The following is a 25,909-nucleotide window of genomic DNA, read 5'->3' on the forward strand; positions in this document are numbered from 1 at the left end:
GACCTTGCGCCACTGGACATCAGATTCCACACACACAGGATGGCACCCGTGACCTCCCTCGGTCATCTCCCTCAGGATGTGCAGTAATGGATTTCAGACAGCTCAGTGTTAAAAGGGGAGGTGTCCCTCGATGCATTCTCTCACCCTGTGTCCTGTGAGTTTCTTTCTTAAAGCCAAGGATATTCTTGACCTTCACTGTTGTCAGAGTAAGAACTTTGCTGTGTGTTCTGCTTGCTGTGTGAGCTGGGTCACTCCTTCGGCGGCTGGTTCCAAGGACCTTGCCCCTTTCTTATCATAGTGGTCCAAGATTGGAACATAAAAGTGTCTGCTTTCTGCTGCTGTCCCCTTGAGCATTTCAGTGACTTCACGAAGTCTTCCGATGACTGTGCCTAATCCTCATCCAGTTCTCAGTCTGACAGCCCAGAAGCCAATTGTCATTATAGTTGTTTTGGCACTGAATCAGGTGCACGTCTCCAGGAAGTTCCGTCGTGCTGGTGGCAGCGTGCAAGGGGGCCGGTTTAGTCAGTCAGTAGCTGTCTCTCCTGGGACTGGGGAAAAGGTAGTAAGACCGTCAGGTTCACGTGGGAGCTCATGTGGTCACCACCTCTCTGCATGCCGTCTCTCTGTTCCTTTCCAGGAGGGCCGCAAGAATGAGGTGCTGCTGTCCAAGGTGAAAGCCAAGGCCTCCTGAAAACTCCCAGACGTCATCGTATGTCATTGTTTTTTGTTTTTTGGTTTTTTTTTAATGCCATATATCGACTACAGGCTGGTGAAGTGGTTCCAAACACTACAGTAGAGAGATGCACCTCAACACTCTGGGTACTTCCTTCCTCCCATTTGCTTCCGTTTCATCTCTCTGATGCCGATGGAATCAGACAGTATGCACCTGACGGCTTGGATAATGCCCGTCGTCCTATGAAGAAATGTGGGCAGTATTTGTTCTGTGTCGGTTCAACTTTTGTTTCTCCAGTAACATTGCACATATGAAGGTACCTGTATCTGTATGGACTCTCTGAATAAAAAGGAATTCGTTTGTTCAGCAAATGTTAATTGAGCAAGCAGTCAGAAGTAAACCCTGAGGGAAACAGACGTGTAAACACAGGCCCTGCAGCTCAGGCCCCAGCAAGGAGCCTGGGGAGCAAACGTAGCCCGCTGGACCCCAGAGCTTGGTCAGCTGAGATTTTTTTTTTTAGTAAACAAAGGCTTTTAGCTGAACGACCAGCCCATGTGAGTGGTGGTCTTGTAGGCCTTACACTTACCTGTGTGCCTTTTGTTCCTGACCCCCCCCCCCCCCAGATGCCAGCCAGCGGTCGTAATGGTGTAGCAACAAGAACGAGAGCTCAGTGGCCGCCGCTGCTTCTGTTCTTACACAGTACTCAAGTTTACTTCACCAAAAATTGCAAACAGGGGCCTCACACTGAGGACACCTAAATAAGCATGACACCTTCAGACCCTGTTTCTCTCTTGAGTCACGGCCAGATGTGGCTGGTCTTGTGCACCCCCCTCATTAAGAGCACATTCCGTGTGCGCCACATCTGGGCAGATCATGGGCGGAGCACAGAGGTGAGACACAGACACACCATTCACCGAGGTCCAGGGCAGCATGTGATAGATCCCAGAGCGACTGGCCATGAAGAGAAACCAGAGGGCGCTGGACGAGGCAGAGCAGTGAGGTGTGCAGAGATCTGGGAGGCTTCGTGGAGGAGGCAGGATGTGGGCTAGGTCTGAACGGAGAGTTGCATGTTAATAGGCAGAGACAGGTGGGAAGGTCAATTTGGATAAAGTACAACTATAGTTAAAAACACGAGAGGGCGCAGGGGGAGTACAAGTGTGTTTCTTGGGAAAGGAGTAGATAGGCCCGTCTCTGCAGGAAAGGCAGGCTGGGATCAGCTTTTGGGGGCCCTTGAAGGAAGGCAGAGTGGTCAACATGACCCTCTGAAAACGAGCAGTCCAAACCAGACACGGAGCTCCGCCTGCCCTGGCTGCCCGGGGTCTGGCAGCTCAGTCGTGTTCAGTTAACCCCCGTGTGAGGTTTGCTTCATTCCGCATAAACCTTGCAACCGTACTCATCAGCAGGTTTGGACCATGAAACAGAAAAGCTTACACGTGTCAGGCAGGTAGGGCATTCGGGGCAGCCTCAGGAACACCATGTTTTAGTTCCCTAATGTATACATTAAGCAGATGTGATGTGGACAGCCTGAACGCTCTCGCGCTGGGTGAACAACACCCGTTGGTGTCTGCGCCAGGGCAGCGAGGCTTGTGTGATGAGGCTGGAGCAACACTGTGTGATCTGAAGCTGCCCTGTTCCGAGTGTGCTCTTCCCAGGCCGTGTCTGTCTCCCTCCGGCTGCTCCCTCGGCCGCAGTCATCTGCAGATTGATTTTTGCAAGGGCCCCGTGAAGCTGAAGCAAGTGACACAGCCAGAAAGCAGGTGGCTCTCTGAGGACAGGGGAGGGAGACAGCATTTTGACTGCACGTTGTTTTAGGTTCAGGGCAACATGCGTGTTTTCTTGTCGAGAAGCTCGTAGACCCATCCCTGACAACGCAGGAGCAGTTATGAGATGATGTGTGCAAAGGTGATGGGAGGAGGAGTGGGTGGTATTCTGGGGTTCGGTCTCCCGCCTCTCTGCTGTCGGGGAACGTATGGCATGACTAATCCAAAGCAACTAATAATGCTTTTTATTTATTTTTTTTTTTTATTTTTTTTTTCAACGTTTTATTTATTTTTGGGACAGAGAGAGACAGAGCATGAACGGGGGAGGGGCAGAGAGAGAGGGAGACACAGAATCGGAAACAGGCTCCAGGCTCTGAGCCATCAGCCCAGAGCCTGACGCGGGGCTCGAACTCACGGACCGCGAGATCGTGACCTGGCTGAAGTCGGACGCTCAACCGACTGCGCCACCCAGGCGCCCCTAATAATGCTTTTTAAAAGCGAGGGCGTGTATTGGGCTATGTTTCCAAAAAGTTTCATTTGATTGTGTTTTGGTATAGGGGGGTATCAGAAGATCTGTTTTCCCCTTTTAATTCTACAAGACCTAATACAGGTTAGTTCCTATTCCTTGGATGCTTCTGGAGTTAGACCACAGGAGCCAGTCTCGAGAACTCCATGTTTGCCACAGATGACCCACAAAGTGCTAATTGTCTTTGTGAGTAATTAGGACACTTAAGCGTGCCTTACAGCCAGGCCTTACAGGTTCAAGTGATGCCCGAGGCCCCCTTCATTTCAGAAGCGACTCAGGGGAGTTCCTCCCAAGACATCTTATGTGCCCAGAGTATGGCCGCGTATTCAGCTAAGCCCACAGACTGTTCTGGAATTAAAAAAAAAAAAAAAAAAAAAAAAAACAGCAGGGACACATCCTTAAGTTACTTTTATGAAATGAGGAATGAGGTTTCTCCAGGAAGCATTGAGTTGTCCCTGTTCAGCCAGAGCAGTGAGCTTGTTTGGCAGCCTTCCTGGGGTTGGCCACTGGGTGCCCTGACCTTCTCCGCCAGCCTCTGGGCCAGGGGCTGTCCTCCCCCACATGCATCGCACGGAGTGCGTGGGGCTGCCTTGGTTTAAACCCCAAGCAGAGCTGCTGAGCAGTCCAGACTGGAGGACCACAAGGCATCATATCTCTTGTCCTTGGCCCGGATTCGGTCTCAGGGGTCAACTAATTACACTTAGAGGGAGGTGCCGAATGTTAGAGAATGCTGCCCAGACTCCACAGGAGGGTCTGTTTGCGTTTTGAACAGAGAGGGCAAATTCTAAGTTAGGCCTAAGTCCTTGATAGAGCCTCAGGTGTACATTTGTAACTAGGTCCTGGTCCGTTGCCCATATCCTGCGGGTACCCAGGTCCTGCCACTGTCTCCGGAGTCTGGCAGCAGGCCCGGAAGGCAGAGGGGCTGGTACCGAGAGCAGGCCCCTCTCAGGCCGAGGAAGCGCTCTCTGGCGTAGCTCTTGGGACCTCCCAAAACCAGGAGCAGAGGATAGGGAAGGCCTCAGGCAGCCCTCTACTACCTCACCAAGCACCGTCCCCAGGACCTCAGGCTGAATATTGATGGCCCCGACCACATCTGCAGGGACCAAAGCAGACCTGCTGGAAAAGGCACTTTGGGCAGCAAGCAGTGGCCCGTAAACCTGTGCCGCCTCAATTCCCGTCACCTGGGCATGGCCTTGTCCTGCCCTCTGTGCAGGTGACTGACGATCAGTGCACAAGGGAAGTAGACGTTCTAGCAGTAAGCTTTAACGGTTACTTTGACTGGGCCTGAGAGGCAGAGTTTGCTTGAATATGCTTTGAGGAAGAACATTAAGGAAGCACTTTATGATTTACTTGTGGCCGGCGTTGGCTTCAAGGCACAGCAGTTCAGTGAAGAACCCCAGCAGGGTGAGGTGCCCGTCGTCTGTCGGTGTGGCTGGGCACGAGTCGGGGGGTGCCCTATGTGAAGCATCTTCAGGGCCCCCCAGGCCTTGTCTTAGTCCTTTTCCCCAAGTCCAGAGCATTTCTTCTAAAGCACATGGCGGCAGGCCAAAAACACTGTGTAGAAAATCATGTTGTCACGGTCCCCAGTCTTCTCATGAGAAATGTGTAAAAGCATTGGGGGATCTAGTAGCCGAACTGTGGCTCATTTGACAATGTGGGGAATACTCTGGGTTTTCCACATCAGCCTTACGTCAGTTCCTCAAAGGCGCCAAGCTCACAACCTGCCCGTGGCTCTTGTCCTTGCTGTTGCCTCTGCCTGGACCGCCGTTCACCCAAGATCGCGGGCAGTGGCTTTCCCTGACGGCCCCATCCTCCGCAGACCCGCTCACTGTCGGCCTACAGCCCTGACCACGTTCTGCCCTCTCCCCTGCCATCTGTCTTGGTGGCACTGTTTGATCTCTCAGTCCTTTGCCAAGCCTGTTGCCTTCTGCCCAGAGTGGAAAAGCAGTGAAAGCCGGGAGCTTGGAGTCTCCCCAGAACCTGGCTTGGGCGAATGGCCAGGAAATCCTGGTCAGATAAAAGAGCTTCTCTAAATTGCGACTTTGCATCCCTGTATTAGCAGAGTTCAGACGGAAACTTCATCTGATTTACGCTTAGTTTGAGTACAGGGAGACCATTTGATTCAGCACCTTGAGAGGATCTCTCAGAGTGTGTTTGTCATAGTCTAGCCTCGAAGCTGGGGATGACAGGGGTGTCAGGGTTTCAAACCTTTCAGAGGAATTGCCTTTCACATGTTTTCTCCCCCCATACGGTGGGAGGGAAGTAGAGGGAACATAGTAATTTGAGAGATCAGATCACGAGTAGGCTTGGCTCACGGTATGTCATGAACCTAAAGGTAACTTGACTGGTTGAAATGACTCAGCCGCATGAAGCCAACAAGTGGGGCACAGCGCTGGGATGCCGTGTTGGCAGAAGTAGCAGCCGCACAGCGTCCGTGGAGGGCAGCTGACGGTATCTATGGCAAGTGCCAACGCACACACTCTTTGAGCCAGCGATGCTGCTTCTAGGAGTGTTTCCTACGTACGAGGATTTTCACCGCAGCATTGTTTGGAATAGCAAAAAGTCGGAAACTGCCACCAACATAGGGCAATGGTTAAATAAAGTATGGTGAATCCACACAGCGGGGTGTTCGGTTTATAAGAACAGAGTCGCTCTGTATGTACTGCCATGGGATGATCCCTAAGGTGCCTGGTCAAGTGGGGGAAAAGGGGCTCTTGGTGTGCTAGTGTTTGTTTTTGGAAGGAGGAAGAGGATGGAGAAAAATGTGTGTTGATGGGTGTATACGCGTGTGTGCGCGCGCACACATATATCATGCCCACCTGCTCGCATATGCCTCGAATATCTCTGGGAGGGTGCACGCGAACCTGTCAGCCTTGCTTGCCTCTGGGGAGAGGGGTGGGAATGACTTTTCACTGTATACCTTTTGTACCTTTGGAATTTTATACCATGTACATGTATTATCTATTCAAAAAAATAAAGTTTTTAAATTTTAATTTGATTTCATTTTCTACAAAATAGCAACACGACAGAAGATTCTTGTTGGGTAAATCTGCTCTCCTTAGGAATTTAAAGCCCTAGCCCAAAGTAATTAATCTCTCATGTTCTTGGGTCTTGGGGGAAATAGGGAAGCAAGAAGGGAGCTACCTTCTAGGTAGGACAGCTCTAGGGAGATGGTTCTACTCCAGGTGTGTGTGTGCATTGGGTGATGGGGAGGGGACAGGAACAGGGAAATGGGACCATGAAGTGGCTGTACCCTGGGAACAGGCCAGGGTGGCTGGAGGATTGCTTCTCTCTCATGAGGGTCACGGCACAGCCCCGTTCCTCTGGCTCTCAGGGTGCAAAAGATGGAGATAGCACCCATGAGTCATGGCCCAAGGGAGCCGTGCCTGCCCCCCATGGAGACCTGCTGTGGGTGGGCTTTACCTCACCCCTCTCTCCGGCAGAACTGATTGTGTCCAGCCCCAGGGGGGGAGTCATGACGGCCATTCTCAAATAGACTGTTTCTGTTGGCCAAGAATTTGTTTGCGATGGGCATCTAAGCCCATTTTGGCCCCATCATGCTTAGGGAGGGGAGCTTCCTGCTTGGTGGTCAGATGCATTCGGAGAGCTCCCGTTCTTGCACATTGTCGGGGAAGGACAAGGTGTCTGGAGCAACCTGGGCCATCTTGAGACCGTGAGGAGAGAGAACCCCCATGGACTGAGCTTGGCAGATGGAACAAGCCGGACTTCCTGAAGGCACGGCAGGCCTCTGAACCAACCTGGGGACCCCACACCCCCATACTTCGGGTTCCATGAGAAAAATAACTCCCATTCAACCAACAAATAGTTGAACTTCGACTGGGTCAGGCCCTGGGAATGCAGCAGTGGACAGAGCAGACGAAAGAACGTGCCTTCACTACCCTCCCGTGGGGGAGCCGCGCAAGGAGGGCAAACCGGGTAGGCCGTACGGCATTACTGCCTCAGCATGCTGACTGCGGCCGAAGGCTCGGGAGTACCTGGCTCGGCCATGATGGTTGCAGTGTTACGAGGAGTTAAGGACCACCCTTACATTCTTTACTGGCTTTTCTTTCTGGAAACTTCCCCAGGGCACCAGTTAATCTGCTGGCTACTGGAGACATCACACCTTGTCAGGGCCGGCCCAGCATCAGCGTCCTGGTGCCATCCAGGCTCACCATAAATGTCACCAGAGCGCCTGCTTGCAAAATGCCTCCTGTCCCTCACTGCCTGTTCCATCTGACTCTTAGCCGCCCTAATTTTCTTTTAATTCTATAAACCTCAAGTTATTTTGTATGCCTCTGTTTTATTTTTGTCATGTGTAAGCTAGATGTGGGTCCTATGGCTTAAACGCTATGGGCAGCTACGCTGCTCTGCGTGAATATTGGCACCTTTGGAAGATAAGGTTTATGTGGTCTTGGCTTGATTCAGGGAAGAAACCATGTCTTGCATTTTCTAGATTTGTGGGCTGTTGGGTTTCAGAAGTTTGAATCGCTATTGTTTTTATGATCAAAACGTCCCGTCCGGAAAAAACTTTCTCGGTTGTTTGTCTCTTCTTTTGGGTATCTGTGTTCTCAGCATTAGATAAACATCAACAAACAAACGCACGACCAGGGAGGGAGGGAGCCGCATGGACACCCGTGTGAGGGAGATGCCAGGAAGAGGGAGTCGTGAGGGGAAAGGCCTCGGGGTAGGAGCGGCCGTGTTAAAGGGGAGAAAAGTAGCATACTTTATCCATTACATATGACTACATTATAAAATAAAACGATTGGTTTAGCCACAGCCTTCCTACAAGCCTAGAACTTTGTGAAACCAGATTCTGACGTGAAGACACCGTATGATACCTTAATCAGGAAATGGATCCCAACAGGGAAGAGACTAATTCCTCCTACATCCCCCCTACCCCTGTCTTAGTCGTGTTCCTCAGGCAGATTTGAAGCAGAAGAGAAACATGCTTATTAAAGAAGTTCCTGGAATGTTCATTTTATATCGGATACTTTGCCAATAGACTTATTTCTAATACTCTTCTTAAAAGGAATTACAAGTGCATCCTTATATGAAGTCAGTCATCAACTGATCTGTTTCAGAAATCTATGCATTTTGTAATTACACTGAGTGGTCAGGGAAGGCCTCACTAACTGAAGAGAAGATTCAAGTCTGAAAGGTCCAACAGAAGTTGCCACCAAATTAGCAAGGAAACAACCTTCGTTTCCAAAGGACTCAACGTACATCATTCCTTCTGCCTGGGATGCTCCCATCATGACCCTACGTTAAGTCAAAGCCCAGGCCAATGGAACACAATCATAAAGCATCCCACCCAGGCGTAAGAGTAAACAAAACATTCCACAAGTCCCCCGCTCCCGCACCCCCCCTCCCACAACCCTCCCTAGATCCTTCCTCTAAGGCTCCTGCCTAGAATCCAACTAGAACGGTGCAGGCAGACCCACTAAAGCGTGTGCAGGTCTCATGCTGCAAAATGGGAGCCAACATGGAAACATGGAGTCTAGGCCGACTTCTGTTGGCTCCCCTTCACTGTCCCGTGCTTGGATGCAGGCAGCCCGGGGTCCACACACCAGTTCTGCCAGGTGTTCCTGTGTGACCAGATGCGGGCTACTTCCCCTCTCGGAACATGGTTAAATGAGAACAATACCTACCTTGAAGGATACATGTAGGATTAAATGAGCATTTATATATGAAACCTACTACAACAGCAACACATGGCAGATAGGTGGTACTCTTAAAATTATTCCCGATTGTGTGTTTTATGAAGAGAGAGACAGGGAAGAAGGTCTTTAATGCCACCTAGTGTGATTCAGCCAAGAGGGGGAAATCCCCAATAGCCCCAAGCTTGAGCTCCAGCCTTGTAAAACACAACAATGTGCCTAGTCTTCTCTTCCCTGCCTTGGTTCACGGAGGATTTGAGGTGGCTTTTAGGAAATGCACAGAATATGAGAGGAAAATACAAATAGAACAGAAAACACCAGGATAGGGAAGCCCTAAGTAAACACTGGAATTACAGACTGGCTAGAAACATTAGACACAAATCTAGTTTGTGTAGGTTGCCAGTTCCTACATAGATTCCAAAGTTAGGCCAGAAATTTGGATCTGTTCTTCCTGATCAAGGGAAAAATGCAAACAGTCAAGGAAAAGTCCTCATTATCATAAAAAAAAAAAAAGGCCTTCACAAAGAATGGAGCAGATGACTACATTTTTATGTGAAATGCATTAACAGGTTTCATAAGACTAGTTCTTGAGGGGCACCGGGGTGGCTCAGTTAAGCATCTGACTCTTGATTTCCGCTCAGATCATGATCTCATGGTTTGTGAGTTCAAGCCCCACGTCAGGGTCCACACTGACAGCACAGAGCCTGCTTGGGATTCTCTCTGTCCCCCTCTCTGCCCCTCCCCTTCTCGCTCTGTCTCTCTCTCAATATAAGTAAACTCCTAAAAAATTTAAAAAGACTATTTCTTGAAGCATATTCCAATGAAAATAACATTCCAAAATGACTCCAAAAAGGCTGTCGTAGGGACATGCGTAGCACCTGCGTGATGGGCCATTCTCCAGCGGCAAAGAGGTAGTGGGACCACAGTCTCTGCCCAGACTCCCTTTGGAAGCTCTCACCTGAACAGGGCTGACATGCAGCAAAGCTGGGACTGTGGATCGTCTGAGGTCTTACGAGCCCTCTATCGTAAAAACACTGAGTTCGGTGAACAGGTTGTTCCTGACTCATTCGATGACAGGATCTGATCTCAGTGTGAGCTATTTTTAGCCTTTTCTCACAGTGTAAATATTCATATATTTCACTGCACAGTTTGAGTAGAGACTGCTGCCCCCACCCCAGCTGGGGGTGTTATCTAATTTATGCAACACACACCATATTGCCTTTTCTAACACTTAAAAAAAAAATTCTAAACTCCAAAGCCTATCTGGACCCAACGATTTTGGAAAAGGCGCTGTGGACCTGTATACTCCGGTCAACCCCAAAGTACCAAATCCCAAAGAATATCTACATACCTTAGACATCCAGTGAGCCAATGGCGGAGGGGTCTGTTTTGTGTACATTGAAAAGCATAATCGGTAGGCAGCCAGCACTTCTCCAAAATCAGACTGTGGCCAGCATGACTTGGTCCAGGAATCCCCCTCATCCAGGCCCTCGGACCCCTCCATTCCTGGGCCGCATTTGGTATTTTCAAGAAGGCCAAGATCCACTATGGAAGTTGGGAGGCTGTTGTATCTTAGTTCTACAGTAGGTGTCCCTCTTTCAAAGGCATGTGTGAGTGTGTGTGTGTGTGTGTGTGTGTATGATCAATCATACATACGAATGATTCTGAGCCTAGAAATAAATGCTTCAAAAGTATTTTTATTACACATACAAATCCATATGCTGAAGAAGGTGGGAACATTTGTCACAACTGCTCTCCCTTGTACAGAAGCAGAGAAAGGGCCCCACCGGGGTCCTCAACACTGGCGACACGGTGAGATCACTTGGGGAGATTTAAAAAGCACTCGTGCCTGCAATTCACCATGCTCCCCCCCACCCCTGAAATGCCTGTTTAATTGGTCCAAAGAACAATCTAAGCACCCAGCAGTGTCCCTCACTGATGAAAAAGAAAATCATCTGGAGAAGTCAACATAAATTGCCAGCCCTCTTCTCTGAAAGTCTCCTTCAGTAGATACGGTTGCATGGGACACTTCTTTTAAAAAACCAAAGTTCAGATGATTCCCGTCTCCCAGACTGGGATACACCACCTTGGAGGGTGGGGAAGAGAAGTTGAATCGGGTGGATAGAGGGTGGGAGAAGGGCTGTTTCACAAACGAGACAGTCTCCTGAGTGGACCCCCAAACAGGCCCCTAGGCTCCGTGCTGCAGGACCCCCCCCACCCACCGGCCCCGCCGGAGAAATAGGGTTTTATGCGAAGGAAAGGCAAGCAGGCTTGGACTCCCCTGTCAGTTTCACCGGTCAGCAGTCACTGCCAGGAGTGCTGTCTGAAAAGGATCCCGGGGCAGAGGTCCGCTCAGTGGACAGACTGCCGCGATCGATTGGCAGTGTCTGTCACACATCCGGAAAGGGCACACCACAGGCTTGCCAGACGCTTTCTGCAGAGCCCTTGGCGTTGCTGCTCCTCCGGTCCAGGCCCAGCGGTGCGGCTCTCACACGTCAACACCCCGCCTGGGGGGAGAGGCTTCCAGATGACTGGGGTGGTGGGGGGGCAGGCGGGGGCCCTGCCCACCTGCCCACAGCCCCCCACCTGCACGTCACTCCAGGCCCCGCGTTCATCTCTGCCTGCTGAAGAGACTCTTGAAGGCGTTGTTGTAGTTCTTGTTAAATGCCGTGTAGATCAGGGGGTTGAAGAAGGAATTGGAGTAGCCGAGCCACAAGAATATGCTTTTCCAGATGGGGGGCAGGCTGCAGGCACAGAGGGGGCTGATGAGCTCTGCCAGGAAGAAGGGGATCCAGCACAGCACAAACACGCCAATGAGAATGCCCACCATCACGGCCGCCCGCTTCTCCTTCTGTTCCCGCCACGAGTCCCCGCTCATCTGAAAGGCCACCACCGGGCGACGCGCCGTGAACACCATCTCAGCCTCGTGAGGGGCCTCCTTCACCTTGGGACAAAGGAAATGTGCCGTTAACACCGAAAACCCAACACTGGATGCTAAAGCAACGTGGGGTGGCTCCCGTGCGGCCAACCCCTCCCCCGCAGCCTCATTCAAGACCCATTTATCCATAATCCGTCACAAATGTTCGGTGAAAACGTTCCTGAGACTGTAGGTTAAACTAAGCCCCGAAGGTTCTTCCGGGAGTGAGAGTGGCGGTCCCCACAATGTCAATATGATATAAAAAAAGAGGGAGGCAGTTAAGAGCAGGAGCCTCGTGTCAGACTCTGGCTGGAGTCCCAGCCCCACGGGCCATGTGTGAAGCTGGGTGACAAAAGTCCTCTCCCCGGTAAGGACACCATGGAGGTGAACTGGGAATGTGCTGAGTGTGCCATTCAATGCTCATGGAGTGGGCTGGGTCAGGGACTAGGACCCCAAATAGAACAGCCCTGATCCAGGCCAGGCACCAAGTTCGCAGCTGGAAAGGCAGCCTATAAACCTCAACATTGCAAGAAATTGTACAACTATGTGCTAGATGGATTCAATTCGGATTTGGGGGTACTTCTGTACTGCCTAGCTTTGGGGGCACCTGGGTGGCTCAGTCGGGTGAGCGTCCGACTCTTGGTTTCGGCTCAGGTCATGATCTCATGGTTCATGGGTTCGAGCCCCGCATCAGGCTCTGCACTGACAGCAGGGCTCCTGCTTGGGATTTTTTTCTCCCTCTCTCTCTGCCCCTCCCTGGCTTGGTCTCTCTCTCTCTCTCTGTCCCTCTCAAAAAATAAATAAGCATAAAAAGTTTTTAATTAAAAAAAAGACAGGGGGGGCGCCTGGGTGGCGCAGTCGGTTAAGCGTCCGACTTCAGCCAGGTCATGATCTCGCGGTCCGTGAGTTCGAGCCCCGCGTCGGGCTCTGGGCTGATGGCTCGGAGCCTGGAGCCTGTTTCCGATTCTGTGTCTCCCTCTCTCTCTGCCCCTCCCCCGTTCATGCTCTGTCTCTCTCTGTCCCAAAAATAAATAAACGTTGAAAAAAAAAAATTTAAAAAAAAAAAAAAAAAAAAAGACAGGGGCGCCTGGGTGGCTCAGTCAGTTGAGCGTCCGACTGCGGCTTAGGTCATGATCTCACAGTTCGTGGGTTCAAGCCCCGCATCAGGCTGTGTGCTGACCGCTTGCTCAGAGCCTGGAGCCTGCTTCGGATTCTGTGTCTCCTTCTCTCTCTGCCCCTCCCCCGCTCACGCTTTGTCTCACTCTGTTTCTCAAAAATAAATAAATGTAAAAAAAAATTAAAAAAAAAAGACAGCTGTAAATGCCTTTGTGGTAATAATTCACTACTCTTTAAGGAGTCCCCAGCACAATGTCCACCCTGTCACCCCCATCCTTTGGCTAACTCCTATTTACTTCTTGGGTCTCAGCTTAGAGGCCACCAACCCTCTCAGAGTGGCCTTTGTGACCCTCTAAACTCAATCACATTGTCCTCTTCCGTAGCAATTTGTGTGACTGTGGCTATTGTATCTGCCCCGCCCCCGCCCCAGTCCAAGCTCAACAAGGGTGGGGACTGTGTCTTCTAGGACTGTGTGCCACCTGCCTGGCAGCAGCCTCCGTGCCTGGCAGGTGCTCCGGGAAACAGCTGCTGCGTTAACGAGTGACCATGACAACAGAAGGGTCCGCATCTGCATTTCCCTTCCTGCCCGGATGCTGCCAGCCATGGCCCACCGACACTGGGGGCATCCAGGGGCGGGAGGCTTGGGAGCAAGGGTTGCATCTAGCTTGGACACCGCTGGAAGCAGCTGTGGGGACAGCATCACGGCCGTGGAGCACAATACAGGGCCCACAGTCCATTCACCGTCTGCTCTCACTGGGTTAGGATGGCCAAAGCCAAGTGCTGCAGGACCCCCCCGGGGGGCCTGACCCATGCAAACCTGGGACTCCACCCTGGGAACCACCTTCGAATTCAGTGTCTGCTGCTATTTCCCCCACCACCCCCAGCTCCTTTCGTGGGAAAATCACTACACCGGCCTGGAAAGAGATCACGAAGATGTGGACAAAGAGTCCTTGCCTTTGCCAGTGCCCACCTGGCTTCCTGCCCGCTGCCTGGAGAGAGACAATGACAAGGAAAGTGATGGCAGCATGGGAACAAACAGCATTTCCCCCTCCCCGCCCTGCGCCCCCAGAGCCCCTCTAATGAGCCTTTCCAAGGTTTGCCAGCCCCCCCCATGGGCAGGTATGAGCCCCATGTCCCCACTCCTCTTCAGAAGAGGCGGTACTGATCGGCTGATTGCCTCTTGATGGACCATCAAGTCACCAGACAAGTCTGAGCCACAAAACGTGCCTTCCTGAAACCACCTCATGAATATTTAACAGTCTACTAGGGAGGGGATCATGTTATCAGAGCAGGAGTGGAAGTGAGAGGTGATGCGTTTGTTTCTCTCCCATGGTGCTCCCTCTCCATCCATAATGGGCACTTTTCCAGCCACTTCTCTGCTGACCTACGCGGCCTCCCAGGCACTGGAGTCCCTCCTCTGGATAAGGCAAGTTCTACGTCCTTGTTATGCTGTTGAGGGAATGAAATGGGGTGGATTCAGTTCAAAGGGCTCCTGGGGGAAGAGAAACAGAAAAGGCAAGTTCACTGACCAAGGAGGTTTAAAATACCAGGCCTCCAGCACTGCAGCACGACGTGGCAGAACCCGAGTCTGTCCCGCCTCAGCATCTGTTCACTAGAAGTAAGCTCACAGCTTTCCACCTGAGCCTGCTGCACTCTGTGCAGAGAGAGACAGAGAGAGAGGCTGGGAGACCCTGGAATCTTCTCAGAAACAGCTTCAAAGAAACTGAGTCAACCTGGGATGATCCTGGTTGGCGAGGGGACTGGGTAGCTTGGCTCTTCTCGTTTGAAATGAGATGTCCAAAAGGGGCTAAGGGCAACTCTAGAGAAGTTACTCTAAGACAGACGCGATGCTAAACGCTTGTGACGGATAACTTTAATTGATTCTCACATCAGACTTTCGAGGTATTCATTACTATTATTATCTCCATTTTGGAGTTGAGAAAACACTCTGAGAAGTTACTTGCCTTGTCCAAGGTCACCCAGTTGCTTCTTACAAGAGCTGGAGGTCAGACTTGAATATCTGGACCCAGAGACCACACTCTTAATCCCTATATGTTGTTCCGCACGTTTAGTAAACGTGATTGCTCTGAATAGGTTCCGACAGAACCTATCTTAAGGATATTTATGCCTGGAAATGTTTTCAGAACGGACATGAAGGGCTTCCTGGTGATTTCTCTGGCCACCAGCTCTGGGGCCACCCCTGAGCTTCTCCATCTCTCCTCTTTGGTCTTCTCTCTCCTCAACCTCCTCACCCCAACTTCCCTCTACACCCCTGTCTGAAAACTGACCATCTGGGCTTTAGAGGCCTCTGACCTCTGGTGAGAAATCCGCTCATGTGCAGACAAGAATACGGGCTGGTGAAAGCATACAGTCAGTGGGTCCTGCTGAAAAAGGAAAGGTGCTCTCAATACACAGAAGTTTGGGCACGTCAAATGCCATGGCCAAGGCCACATGAGCAGGGCAAAATGCCAGACCTTCCCGGCTCTTGACGGTTGTCTGGTACGTGGCTAGGCGGTTCCACACACTGTCTTATTCAGTAATGACAGCGACCAGTAAGGAGGGGATGAGGAAACCGAGGCTCAGAGCAAGTTAGTGATTAGACAGGATTACCATCCGAGCCCCCACTTCTACATCTGTAACCGTGAAGAATCTTGTCTGTACTGTAGGCCTAGTGTGAGGATCACAATGAGGCATGGTGCATAGTAGGACCTCATAAATGTCAGCCTCCTGTCCCCTTGTTCCTTCCTTCTCCTCTAATAAAAAAAAAAAAAAATTCTAGTGGGGCTCCTGGGTGGCTCAGTCGGTTAAGTGACTGACCAGCTCAGGGCATGATCTCACGGTTCATGGGATTGAGCCCCGAGTCGGGCTTTGTGCTGACAGCTCTGAGCCTGCTTCCAATTCTCTGTCCCCCCTCTCTCTTCCCATCCCCCACTCACATCCTGAGACTTCGGCTCAGGTTGTGATCTCATGGTCCGTGGGTTCGAGCCCCGCGTTGGGCTCAGTGCTGACAGCTCAGAGCCTGGAGCCTACTTTGGATTCTGTGTCTCCCTCTCTCTCTGTCCCTCATCTCTTTCTCTCAAAAATAAATTTTAAAAATTTTTTAAAAATTCCAGCTGCTGTGGCTCCTGGGTGGCTCAGTCGGTTAAGCATCCGACTCTGGCTCAGGTCATGATCTCACAGTCCATGGGTTCGAGCCCTGCATCAGGCTCAGTGCTGACAGCTCAGAGCCTGGAGTCTGCTTTGGATTCTCTCTTTCTCTCTCTCTCTCTGCCCCTCCCCTGCTCATGCTCTGTGTCTCTCTGTCTCTCAAAAACAAATTTTAAAATTTTTTAAAAATATTCCAGCTGCCACAGAAAGAACCCACAAACATTTTTCATCCTCTAATGTTGTTAACTCAACATCCTAACAAGGAACAGGAGAGGAAAGCAGAAAGAAGCATTGTCCAAATCATTTGTGGAACAAACACCAATTGGTGCTGTGACCCCACGGGTAGGACGAGTCTCCATGAGGCAGGTGTCGGGGCGGCCACACTAATCCCAGTGGTGAATCAAGGCCTACGGCCTCTGAGCGAAGAGAGAGGGCATAGAGAGTTTCCTGGTTCGGGCTGAATGCACCCCGGATCGTAAGTGGAACCCCCTGTTTCTAACCAGAGCTCGGCAGGTCAGGACCGAGAATGCCTGGGGCTCCAGTCTCTCTGCCCCGGGGTCCATGGGGCGCACCAAGCTCCCCACTGCATTTCCCAAAGGCACGCCAAGGACATGACTAGCCAAAATAGCCCCTCAACGTGAACAGAAACTGTCTAGCTTGTCTGACAACATAGAACAGCAAATGTTCTCAGCTGCTTCTCTGGTGGAAAAAAAAAAAAAAGAAGAAAGAAAGAAAAAGAAGAAAAGAAAGAAAGAAAGAAAGAGAAAAAGAAAGAAGAAAGAAAGAAAGAAAAGAAAGAAGGAAGAAAGAAAGAAAAGAAAGAAGAAAGAAAAGAAAGAAAGAAAGAAAGAAAGAAGGAAGGAGAGAGGAAAAGAAAGAAGGAAGAAAGAAAGAAAGAAAGAAGAAAGAAAGAAAGAAGGAAGGAAGGAAAGAGAGAAAAAGAAAGAAAGAAAAGAAGGAAGAAAGAAAGAAAGAAAGAAAGAAAGAAGGAGAGAGAAAGAAAGAAGAAAGAAAGAAAGAAAGAAAGAAAGAGAAAGAAAGGAGAGAAAAAGAAAGAAGAAAGAAAGAAAGAGAAAGAAAGAAAAAAGAAAGAAAGAAAAGAAGGAAGGAAGGAAGAAAGAAAGAAAGGAGGAAGGAAGGAAGGAAGGAGAGAGAAAAAGAAAGAAAGAAGAAAGGAAGGAAGGAAGGAAGGAAGGAAGAGAGAAAAAGAAAGAAGAAAGAAAGAAAGAAAGAAAGAAAGAAAGAAAGAAAGAAAGAAAGAAAAAGAAAGAAAGAAAAGAAGGAAGGAAGGAAGGAAGAAAGAAAGAAAGAAAGAAGAGAAAAAGAAAGAAGAAAGAAAGAAAGAGAAAGAAAGAAAAAAGAAAGAAAGAAAAGAAGGAAGGAAGAAAGAAAGAAAGAAAGGAGGAAGGAAGGAAGGAAGGAAGGAAGGAAGGAAGGAAGGAAAGAGAGAGAAAGAAGAAAGAAAGAAAGAAAGAAAGAAAGAAAGAAAGAAAGAAAGAAAGAAAGAAATTAAGGAAGTTTTCTTGTTAAAAATAAATAAATAAAAGCAGAGCATGCTAGGCTTGAAAAAAATAACTTTTCCTTCAGTGTAATTCTATTTGTAACAGAGTATAGTTTTGCTGAGCTCTTGGGTGTGACCATAACAGAAGGTACAACTGCTATCATTCTTGTTTTTGGAGAACGTGGATTTTTTGTGGAGAGGTTGGTCACTGTGGTTTGGCTAAGGATCCACTGGAGTTCATGCTGAGAAGAGGAATATAGCTCTGTTTTCAGCTCTAATATCATCTGATCTGAAGTCATCCTCCCTTTACGAGTGGATGCCAATGGAAGGGCCTCTGTTGAGGCAAGAGTTCACCCCTGAAATCCTTGGGACCCCAGGACAGAGAGGCCTGGAATGGTGGGGTGGGGAGGAGGGAAGGGGTAGAGGGAGAAATGGAGAGAAGGGAGGTTTTGCCTTTTGCACATGTATTGTCAACCCTCAGTGTTCCGATGCACCCCCCTGGGGGCCACACCCTGATGACTACAGCCCTGCCTCAGAGAGTCACAGTTCCCACTGCGCTGTGGGTTCCATCCCTCAAGAGGGCCAGCTGGGAGCAAGGCTCAGTATCACTCTTCAGAGATGGGCTTCAGGGAGCGCCCTATGCAAATGGCTGACTAAGCACCTACGTACCTTTCTGGGCAGCAAGTCCAAAGCTTTCTTGAATTTTCAAGTCATCTGTGACCTACCAGAAGGTTAAGAACCATGGAGTTCTGATCTCAGTGTTCCACTGAGAAGCTCAACCTTCTTCAGGAACTACACGGATTTAAGAAGCAGCTCATTGCAAGGTCATTGGTGAAGAAACACGGTGCCTGCACCATATTCGCCTATGCCCCCTTCATTTCTCCTTCTCCCCCTGCACTCTTCCTCAATGATCCAATCAGAGAGAAAAGAGAAACAGAAGTAGAGGTGCAGAGATAGAATGAACGTGATGATGTAAGGAGAACAAAGGAGAAGTTTATAGAAAGGGGAAGGCCAGGGACATTTCTAAAGGGGTCTAGAAAATGCTCCCTGGCAATTCCAAGTATTTCTGAAAACAGACTATTAGGTACCCATCTTAAAGGAATCAAACCATAAACCAGATTTTTGATTACCACTGATACGATTTGATTCATAAAATGTACTTTCCTAAAGTTAAAATAATCTTGCAGTCTGGAATGGAATGTGTTTGAGCCCACAAGTTCTTTTAATAGACAGAGTCAGAACGAGGGCGATGTCCTCTTCCCGGACCCGAGCTCTGACAAGAGCAAAAGCCCACCAGCAGCTTAGTCTTTGGGATGGTCTGGTGACAACTAAACATTGGACAAAGGACAAAAACAAAAGGGGCTCTGTGCAGATTTCAGTCACTCAAGGTTCACGTACTGTATGCTTACAACATACAGACCTGCTTATATTAATATAGACAATTAGCTTAGAGAGGCAAATATTTTATAATATAACATTAGCTAACACTCAGATCCAAGTTGTCATAAACCCCGCAGCTCAACACTACACATTTATTTCGCCCTTTGCTGTTTACAAAGTGCTTTCCCCTTTATTATCCAGTCTCTCAGGACCATTGTATTCTGGACAGGCTTCTAGCAGAGCACCTATAAGAGTTTATTCACTTTTTAATGCTATGGTTGTAGTCTACTAACATTAACCCCTGGAGAACAGAGGTCTTGCTTGCGCATTCCTTGAACCTTCGGAAGCTACCGCACTGCCTGATATATAGGTCAGCAATAGTCAATCAAGTAATTTTGAGCACCATCTGTGTGGTGCTCAATTACACAGATGGTGGTGGTTTTAAAATCTGTCCACAAGTTTCCTGACACTTCTCCAAAGGTAGAGCTTAATTCCCCTTCCGTTGAGTGTGGGCTGGAGTTGGCGACTCACTTCTAGTAAATAGAATATACGGGAAGTGATTGCCTGTAACTTCTGAGACTAGCTCATAAAAGGCATTGCAGTATCTTCCTTGCTGAGCTTTCTTGGAATAGGGGAAGCCAGCCACCATGTTGTGACAACACTCAGGCAGCCTTATGGACACCTCCTGCCAACAGCCATGTGAGTCAGCCATCTTGGAAGGAGAGTCTCCAGCCCCAGTCAAGCCTTCGAATGACTTCTGCCCCGTCTGACATGTAGGCCACAACCACAAGAGCCCTTCGGTACAGAAGGCCGAAGCCATTCCCAAGCCTGACCCACAGAAACGGTGAGTTAATACATGTTTGTTGTTTTACACTCCTGATACATGTTTGTTGGGCTATGTTACTCCAGCAAAAAGTAACTCTTCTGCCTAGGATGGTGAGTAATAGAAGTAAAGAGGACTAAGATAAGAATTCATTGTTTATAACTTACAGGGGGAATTTAAAAAAATAATAACAAAGATAATACAGCAGCTGTCATGGATGGTTTACCATTTTCAATACTCCATATACACCATTATCTCATTTACTCTTCACAAGAATATTATGAGGCAGGCAGCAGTATTTCCTTTTTACCTATGGGGAAATACAGCCTTAGATTAAGTCACTCAGCTGAAGTGCTAATAAGTCACACACAAAGAACTGAAAATCAGGTCTCCTTGCTTCCAAATCCCATGCTCTGAACCACTGTGCACCGTCTCCCACCGCGTGTTTATTGACTGAGTGAATGAGCGAAAGGTATCACCCAGGGTGGCGTTATCACATCCCTGAGCCTCAGGCATCTTTGCCTCTGTGGGCCCTTCCCCCATTAAGAAGTATTAAAAATTATATTTTATGACTATATTATTAGAAAGACTAACATAATCGAGGCTGGACACATTATTATATATTCATTGCTGCGATATTCATTGTCCCTGTAATTTTAAAGGAAATTAAAAGTAAACCAGTTCCGTGGGCCCCGAAAAGTAAGGTGCCTCCGGGTGGTGTGCCTACTTTGCCTAATGAACAATTAGACCCTGGTATCAACTTGTATACAACAATCAAACAATTGAAAAGAAAAAAACTTCTTTTTATAGAATTTGTTTATAGAATTTTATTTATTTTGAGAACGAGAGTGGAGGAGGGACAGAGAGAGAGGGAGAGAGGGGGAGAGAGAGAGAGAGAGAGAGAGAGAATCTCGAGCAGGTTCCACTCTGTCAGTGCAGAGCTCCATGCAAGGCTCAAACCCAGAAGCTGTGAGATCATGACCTGAGCTGAGATCAAGAGTCGGAGGCTTAACCGACTGAGCCACCCGGGTTCCCTGAAACAAAGAAAAACTTTTTGATGTCACATGTTGAAAGGCAGATAAATAATCCCCATTGATTCTGCTTTTTTTCTCCTAAATAGAAAGGGCACAGGGCAGTAGGAAACGATCACAACGCATGGGGGTTGCTCTGTGGGGAGCAGAATATACTGTGTATGCGGTGCTCAGTCTAGAAAGCGGAAAGCAAGGATGTCAGGGTAGGAATGAAGCCTGCCTCCTGAGAGAAGCCGGCAGTGCCTCTGTGCTCAGCTGTTCTGGAACGAACAGAGTCCCATGCACAGTTTTGAGACGCTGCTCCCATACCCCACCTTGACTGGGATACGACTGCCTCATTCCTATGAAGGTGAGATGCCGTGGGCAGTGGGGCAGCGCTTGGCAGTTAAGTGCCCAGAGGGGCACGGAGGAATGACAAAGTAAAGAACGGTGACTTGAGGTCTGCGACCAGCCTCAGCTTCTCAACTCCATAACTCTGTGGTCTTAGATGACCTAACTTTGTGGCAGCTGAGTTTTATCAACTGGAAGCTGAGGGCTGGTGGCAAAGATAGCTCTCACCAGATATCCCTAGGCTCCCCTGGATTTCACAGCCAGTGGACCGATAACAGAACCCACACGTGTCCACTTGAGGGTAAGGCGAGTAAAGCTGCTGTATTTCCATATATCTCTTCCCCTCTCACAGCCACCTTGGAAGCCGCCGACAGAGACTTTAGGCCAACCTGGCTGGGCCATGATGAAGAAGATGAATAGAAAGCATGCTTAAATAAGAAGATGAAGAGAAAGCATCAAAACAGTGTCCAGAAGAGGGGACTGACTTAATAACCACTGGTTTCTGTCTCTACTGTCAAAAACTGCATTTGTTCCCTCAAAGAATTAAGTCACTGCCCAGGAACTGTGGCTTGGCCCTTTCTGGTAATATTTCAATGTTGGGACCGGGCCACAGAATTCCAAAGAAGAGGAGGGATGTACACAGCCCTGTTACCAGAGGCCCTCCGCCTTCCTGAGTGCCTCTATCACCCACAGAAATCAGTACTGACATGTCGGAGTGCAGGAAATGGCAGGTGATGGGGGTGGGGAAGGTAGAGAGAGAGTATTCCTGGCATATTATTTTAAATTTCTGTTTGGGGGTCTTAATACTAGAAAGCTTGCTCAGCAGCATTTCCCAGGCATTTGCGTGAGGGCTGGCTGAAGCCTAAAGACGCAGGCCGCTCTCCAACACCCTCACATCTACAATCTCAGCATCACAGGACTCAAGACCCCCAGGCCTGGCCTAGACTGATACCAGAGAACTTGCAGCACCCAAAGCAGGGAACTGGGTTGGCAGGGGGCCCACTGCAAGTGGAAAATCACAATACTTCGCCCTGCCCCCCAGAGCTCCTCCTCCCCACCCACAGGCCACCCCGGATTGGCCAGGCTCCTGTTCACTCACTTCTTCTCGGTATCACCTGCTGGAACCGGGTCTGTCAAAAATAAACACCAAACTCCGGCTTGGCAAGCCTTTCTGGCGTCCATTTCACCATGATTTCTCTAGGTGCACGTTGGATTAATGTAGCTATTAAAAGTCAGCCCTACCTCGCAATCAGACAGAAAAGCTATAATCACCCCAGGCATTTCCAAAGGACCTTTCAAAGAACATCATTAATTCTGAATAAAGCTCTCCCCTACCAACACTTTCCAATTATAGTCTTGACATTCCTATTTTATGCTACAAAATCTCTCTGCCATTTAATGAAGAGGGGGGAAAAAAAAGCCTGCTTTTTAAAACACATATGTTTGAGTAGCCTACGTATCTGAGTTAACTTTCCAAAATTAAAACACAACTAACAATAGAAAACTCACTGTCCCTTTCCTCTGCCCCACCCCCATCGGCAGTCCTTCCTTGGCCATAGGCAGTAGCCCTCCCCCCACCCCACCCGCCCCCTCCACTATCCATGGTTTCAGCTTTCTGAAGTTTCAGTTATCTGAGATCAACCACAGTCTGGAAGCAGATGACCCTCTTGATTTATCCGGGTCAACAGGAGCCTAACACTATGTCACAATGCCTGCATCATCACTTCACTTCACCCCATCTGGTAGCCATTTTACCATCTCACATCATCACAAGAGGAAGGATGGGGTATAGTAAAATATTTGGAGAGAGAGGCTGCATTCACACAGCTTTTATTTTTATAATGTTATAATGTTCTATTTTATTATTATATAATTAAATAATATTATTATATAATCTTATGGGGCACCTGGGTGGCTAGTCCATTAAGCATCAGACTTAAGCTCAGGTCATGATCTCGGGGTCAGTGAGTTCAAGCCCCAGGTCGGGCTTCCTGCTGACAGCTCAGAGCCTGGAGTCTGCTTCAGATTCTGTGTCTCCCTCTCTCTCTGCCCCTCCCCTGCTCATGCGCGAGCACTCTCTCTCTCTCTCAAAAGATAATCAACATTAAAAAAAATTTTAGGTGTGCCTGGGTGGCTCAGTGGGTTAAGTGTCTGACTTCGGCTCAGGTCATGATCTCACGGTTTGTGAATTTGAACGCGGTGTTGGGTTCTGTGCTGCCAGCTCAGATCCTGGAGCCTGCTTCGGATTCTGTGTCTCTCTCTCTCTCTCTCTCTCTCTCTCTCTCTCTGCTCTCCCCCTCACCCCCCCCCCTCGCTTGGGTGTGCATGCACTCTCTCTTTTGAGAAATGTTAAAAAAAAAAATGTAGGTATGTTGCTATCCCTGTGCCTAGTTTATAAATTAAAATCTATCTTAGGCATGTATAGGAAAAGACCAGTATACATGGTTCAGTGCTATCCAAGGTTTCAGGCATCCATGGGGGGCCTGAAAGGTATCCAAGCAGGGCCGGGTGGGGGGAGGGCTTGGAAGGTATCCCTGTGGACAAAGGGCAACCACTCTATTGTATTTGGGGAGGGGCAGTAAGTCCTGTTTTTATTCTCCAGGACTTTGAGCCTGCCCCACCCCCCACCCCTTAACAGGGAAAGTCTGGGGCTTGCAGGGTGAGGAGGGAGCTGACTCTACTAGATCCCAGCCCAAAGGCAGAAAGGTCCAACTTTAACTACAAGCAGAGAAGTTCTGCCAAATGCACAGCCCTGCATCTCATTCATTACCAGGTCCTGCCCAGTGCACACGGCCTGGCCGGGCGTCGTTGATCTCTATTCTGCCGCCCCGTGTGCCTGGCGCCTCACGTTCTTCATCTCATGTGATCCTTTCTCACCATGAAGTAGGAATGAACTTGTTTAAAGGTATGGGAAAGAGGCCCACAGACATTAAGGAACCGCCCCCCAGTGTCCCAGCTGGGGTTTGAACTCACGGTTCTATGTTGTTCCGAAGTCACTAGAGGAAAGCACTGAGGTTGGGGTAGTTAGTGAAAGGAAAGCGACGCTTGAGTTCTGTTTTACGCTCACTTCCCTCTTTGGCAGGGAGCTGGCTGATAGAGTTGGAGATTTAGTGTCTGGACTTCAGAGCACGGACCAGGGTGTGGTGGGGACGAAACATACAGGAATGTGCTCATCTGCGGGACGCAGATTTCCAGCCCGCCGCAGTCCCGCTCTGTTTAGTCGGGACCGGGAAGCTGGCGGCTGCACGATTCACGCGGACACAGTCACTCCCCCGGAAAGCACCCGAGGGCGCGGCCGATCGGTGTGCCCTCACTACTGCCCCGACACGCTGCACCTGTGAGCCCCCCTCAGCTTCGTGGATTAGCGGTGGGAGCGCCCCCGCCAGCCCCAGTGTGCGGGTGGGGGAACCCCTTCCCCCGCGCGTCAGGTCCGCAGGTGGCCAAGCGGTGCGCGCCTGGGGCAGGCGATGCGCCCCTCCGCGCGCGCGCCAGGAGAGCAGATGGCAAACTCCCTGTGCGCTCCAGGTGCGCTGGCGGCCAGCCTTCCGGCGCGCGCCCCAAGTGTGCAAGCTTCCGCTGCCAACTCTCCCCGTAGCCGAGCTGCCTCCCCACCCAGCGACCCCCTCTTCCAGCCCCCCCGTACCGCAGCACGCTCGCTCCTCACCTGCACCGTGGCCGGCAGCGGCAGCACAGCCCCGCGGCGGCGGCCGAAACGGAACTTGGCCGCCTTGTAGATCTTCCAGTAGACGAAGAGCACCACGCCAAGCGGCAGGTAGAAGGCACCGCAGGTGGAGAAGACGGCGTAGGAGGGTTCCTGGCTCACCTGGCAGCGCTGGCGCCGTGGGTCGTACGCCTCGCCCCAGCCAAAGAGCAGCGGCGCCAGGGCGATGAGCGCCGAGAGCGCCCAGGTGAGCGCGATCATGAGCGCGGAGGCGCGGCGGCGGGTGCGCAGCGTGTACTGCAGGTGGCGCGTGATGGTCCAGTAGCGGTCCAGGGCGATGGCAGCCACGTTCCAGATGCTGGCGGTGCAGCACAGCACGTCGAAGGAGATCCACACGTGGCACAGGCTCCGGCCCAGCAGCCAACGTCGCCCGGCCGACAGCTCGCTCACCAGGCTCAGGGGCATCACCAGCGCGGCCACGAGTACGTCCGACACGGCCGTCGAGGCCACCAAGTTATGAGGCACACGATGGAAGGCGCGGACGCGCAGGATGGTGACCAGAACCAGCAGGTTCCACAGGAAAGTGGCCGCGATCAGCAGCACCAGCAGCGTCACCACCAGCACCGTGAAGACGGAGAAAGGTGGCTCGCGGCCGGGCAGGGCGGCCCCGCCTGGGGTCGACCCGATGACCCCGCCGGGGCTTGGGCTGAAGCTGCCGGCCTCGGATCCCAGGGGCAGGGAGACGCCGGTGGCGGCCACCGTGAGGTTAGCTGCTTCCATGGCGCGCGGCGCGCGGGATCCTGGTTTCCCGGCAGGGGACACACGCGCGCGGCCCGGGGCTCGGTGTGGACCGGGCGGGTGGGGGCGTGGAAGGGGTCGCCGCGTGCCCTGGGAGGACAGAGCGGGGTCCAGGTCGTCCCACCCTGTCCCTCTTTGGGCCGCAGCTCACGCTTTGGCTCCTCTGCCGGGAGCCCTCGTGGACCTCTTTTCCAGTGGAAGAAAAAAGAGTAGGACCCCTCTGGAGTCCAGCTCAGCTCGGCGCGCCAGTCCCTCCCACCTCTCTGCGCCGTCCCCGGGGCAACGGGCTGTCACAGGGCTGGGAATCCGGGAGCGCCGCGGAGTGTCCGCGCGCAGGGGCGGGTTTGGAGAGTTGCCCCCTCCCGCAGCCGGCCGCGGCAGGAGCCTGGCTGCAACCGGGTGGGCGGGTGGGGGTGGCCTGAGGACCCGCCAGCACCAGCCAGGCCTTCACGCAGCCCCACCGACTCCCACCTCCCCCCCCCCCCAACTCCTCCGCCGGGCGGGGAGAACCCTAACTGCGGTTGTCTCCGGAGAAGGTTCATGATCGCGCAGCAATGCCGTAGCCACCACCTTCTCGGATCCCTGGGAT

General features: G+C 50.7%; 2 protein-coding genes across 5 annotated transcripts in view; one reads left to right on the plus strand and one right to left on the minus strand.

The window, feature by feature from the left end:
* Positions 1-1,044, plus strand: part of CCDC93 (coiled-coil domain containing 93) — a 92,834-nt gene extending 91,790 nt beyond the window's left edge. For all 4 annotated transcript variants that reach the window (XM_043576598.1, XM_043576596.1, XM_043576597.1 and 1 more), the window contains one exon: positions 638-1,044. In XM_043576598.1, the coding sequence (XP_043432533.1) occupies positions 638-691 (54 nt within the window). In that variant the 3' untranslated portion in view covers positions 692-1,044. The remainder of the gene's footprint in view (positions 1-637) is intronic.
* Positions 1,045-10,293: 9,249 nt separating this feature from the next.
* On the minus strand, positions 10,294-25,592 carry LOC122481276 (5-hydroxytryptamine receptor 5B). Its single transcript, XM_043576601.1, has 2 exons — positions 24,526-25,592; positions 10,294-11,560 (listed from the first exon to the last, which is right to left on the minus strand). The coding sequence occupies exons 1-2, from the start codon at positions 25,300-25,302 to the stop codon at positions 11,228-11,230; spliced, it is 1,110 nt and encodes a 369-aa protein (XP_043432536.1). The 5' UTR covers positions 25,303-25,592; the 3' UTR covers positions 10,294-11,227.
* Positions 25,593-25,909: the final 317 nt, after the last annotated feature.

The sequence above is a fragment of the Prionailurus bengalensis genome, chromosome C1 (genome assembly GCF_016509475.1).
Source record: "Prionailurus bengalensis isolate Pbe53 chromosome C1, Fcat_Pben_1.1_paternal_pri, whole genome shotgun sequence".
NCBI classification, from domain to species: Eukaryota; Metazoa; Chordata; class Mammalia; order Carnivora; family Felidae; genus Prionailurus; species Prionailurus bengalensis.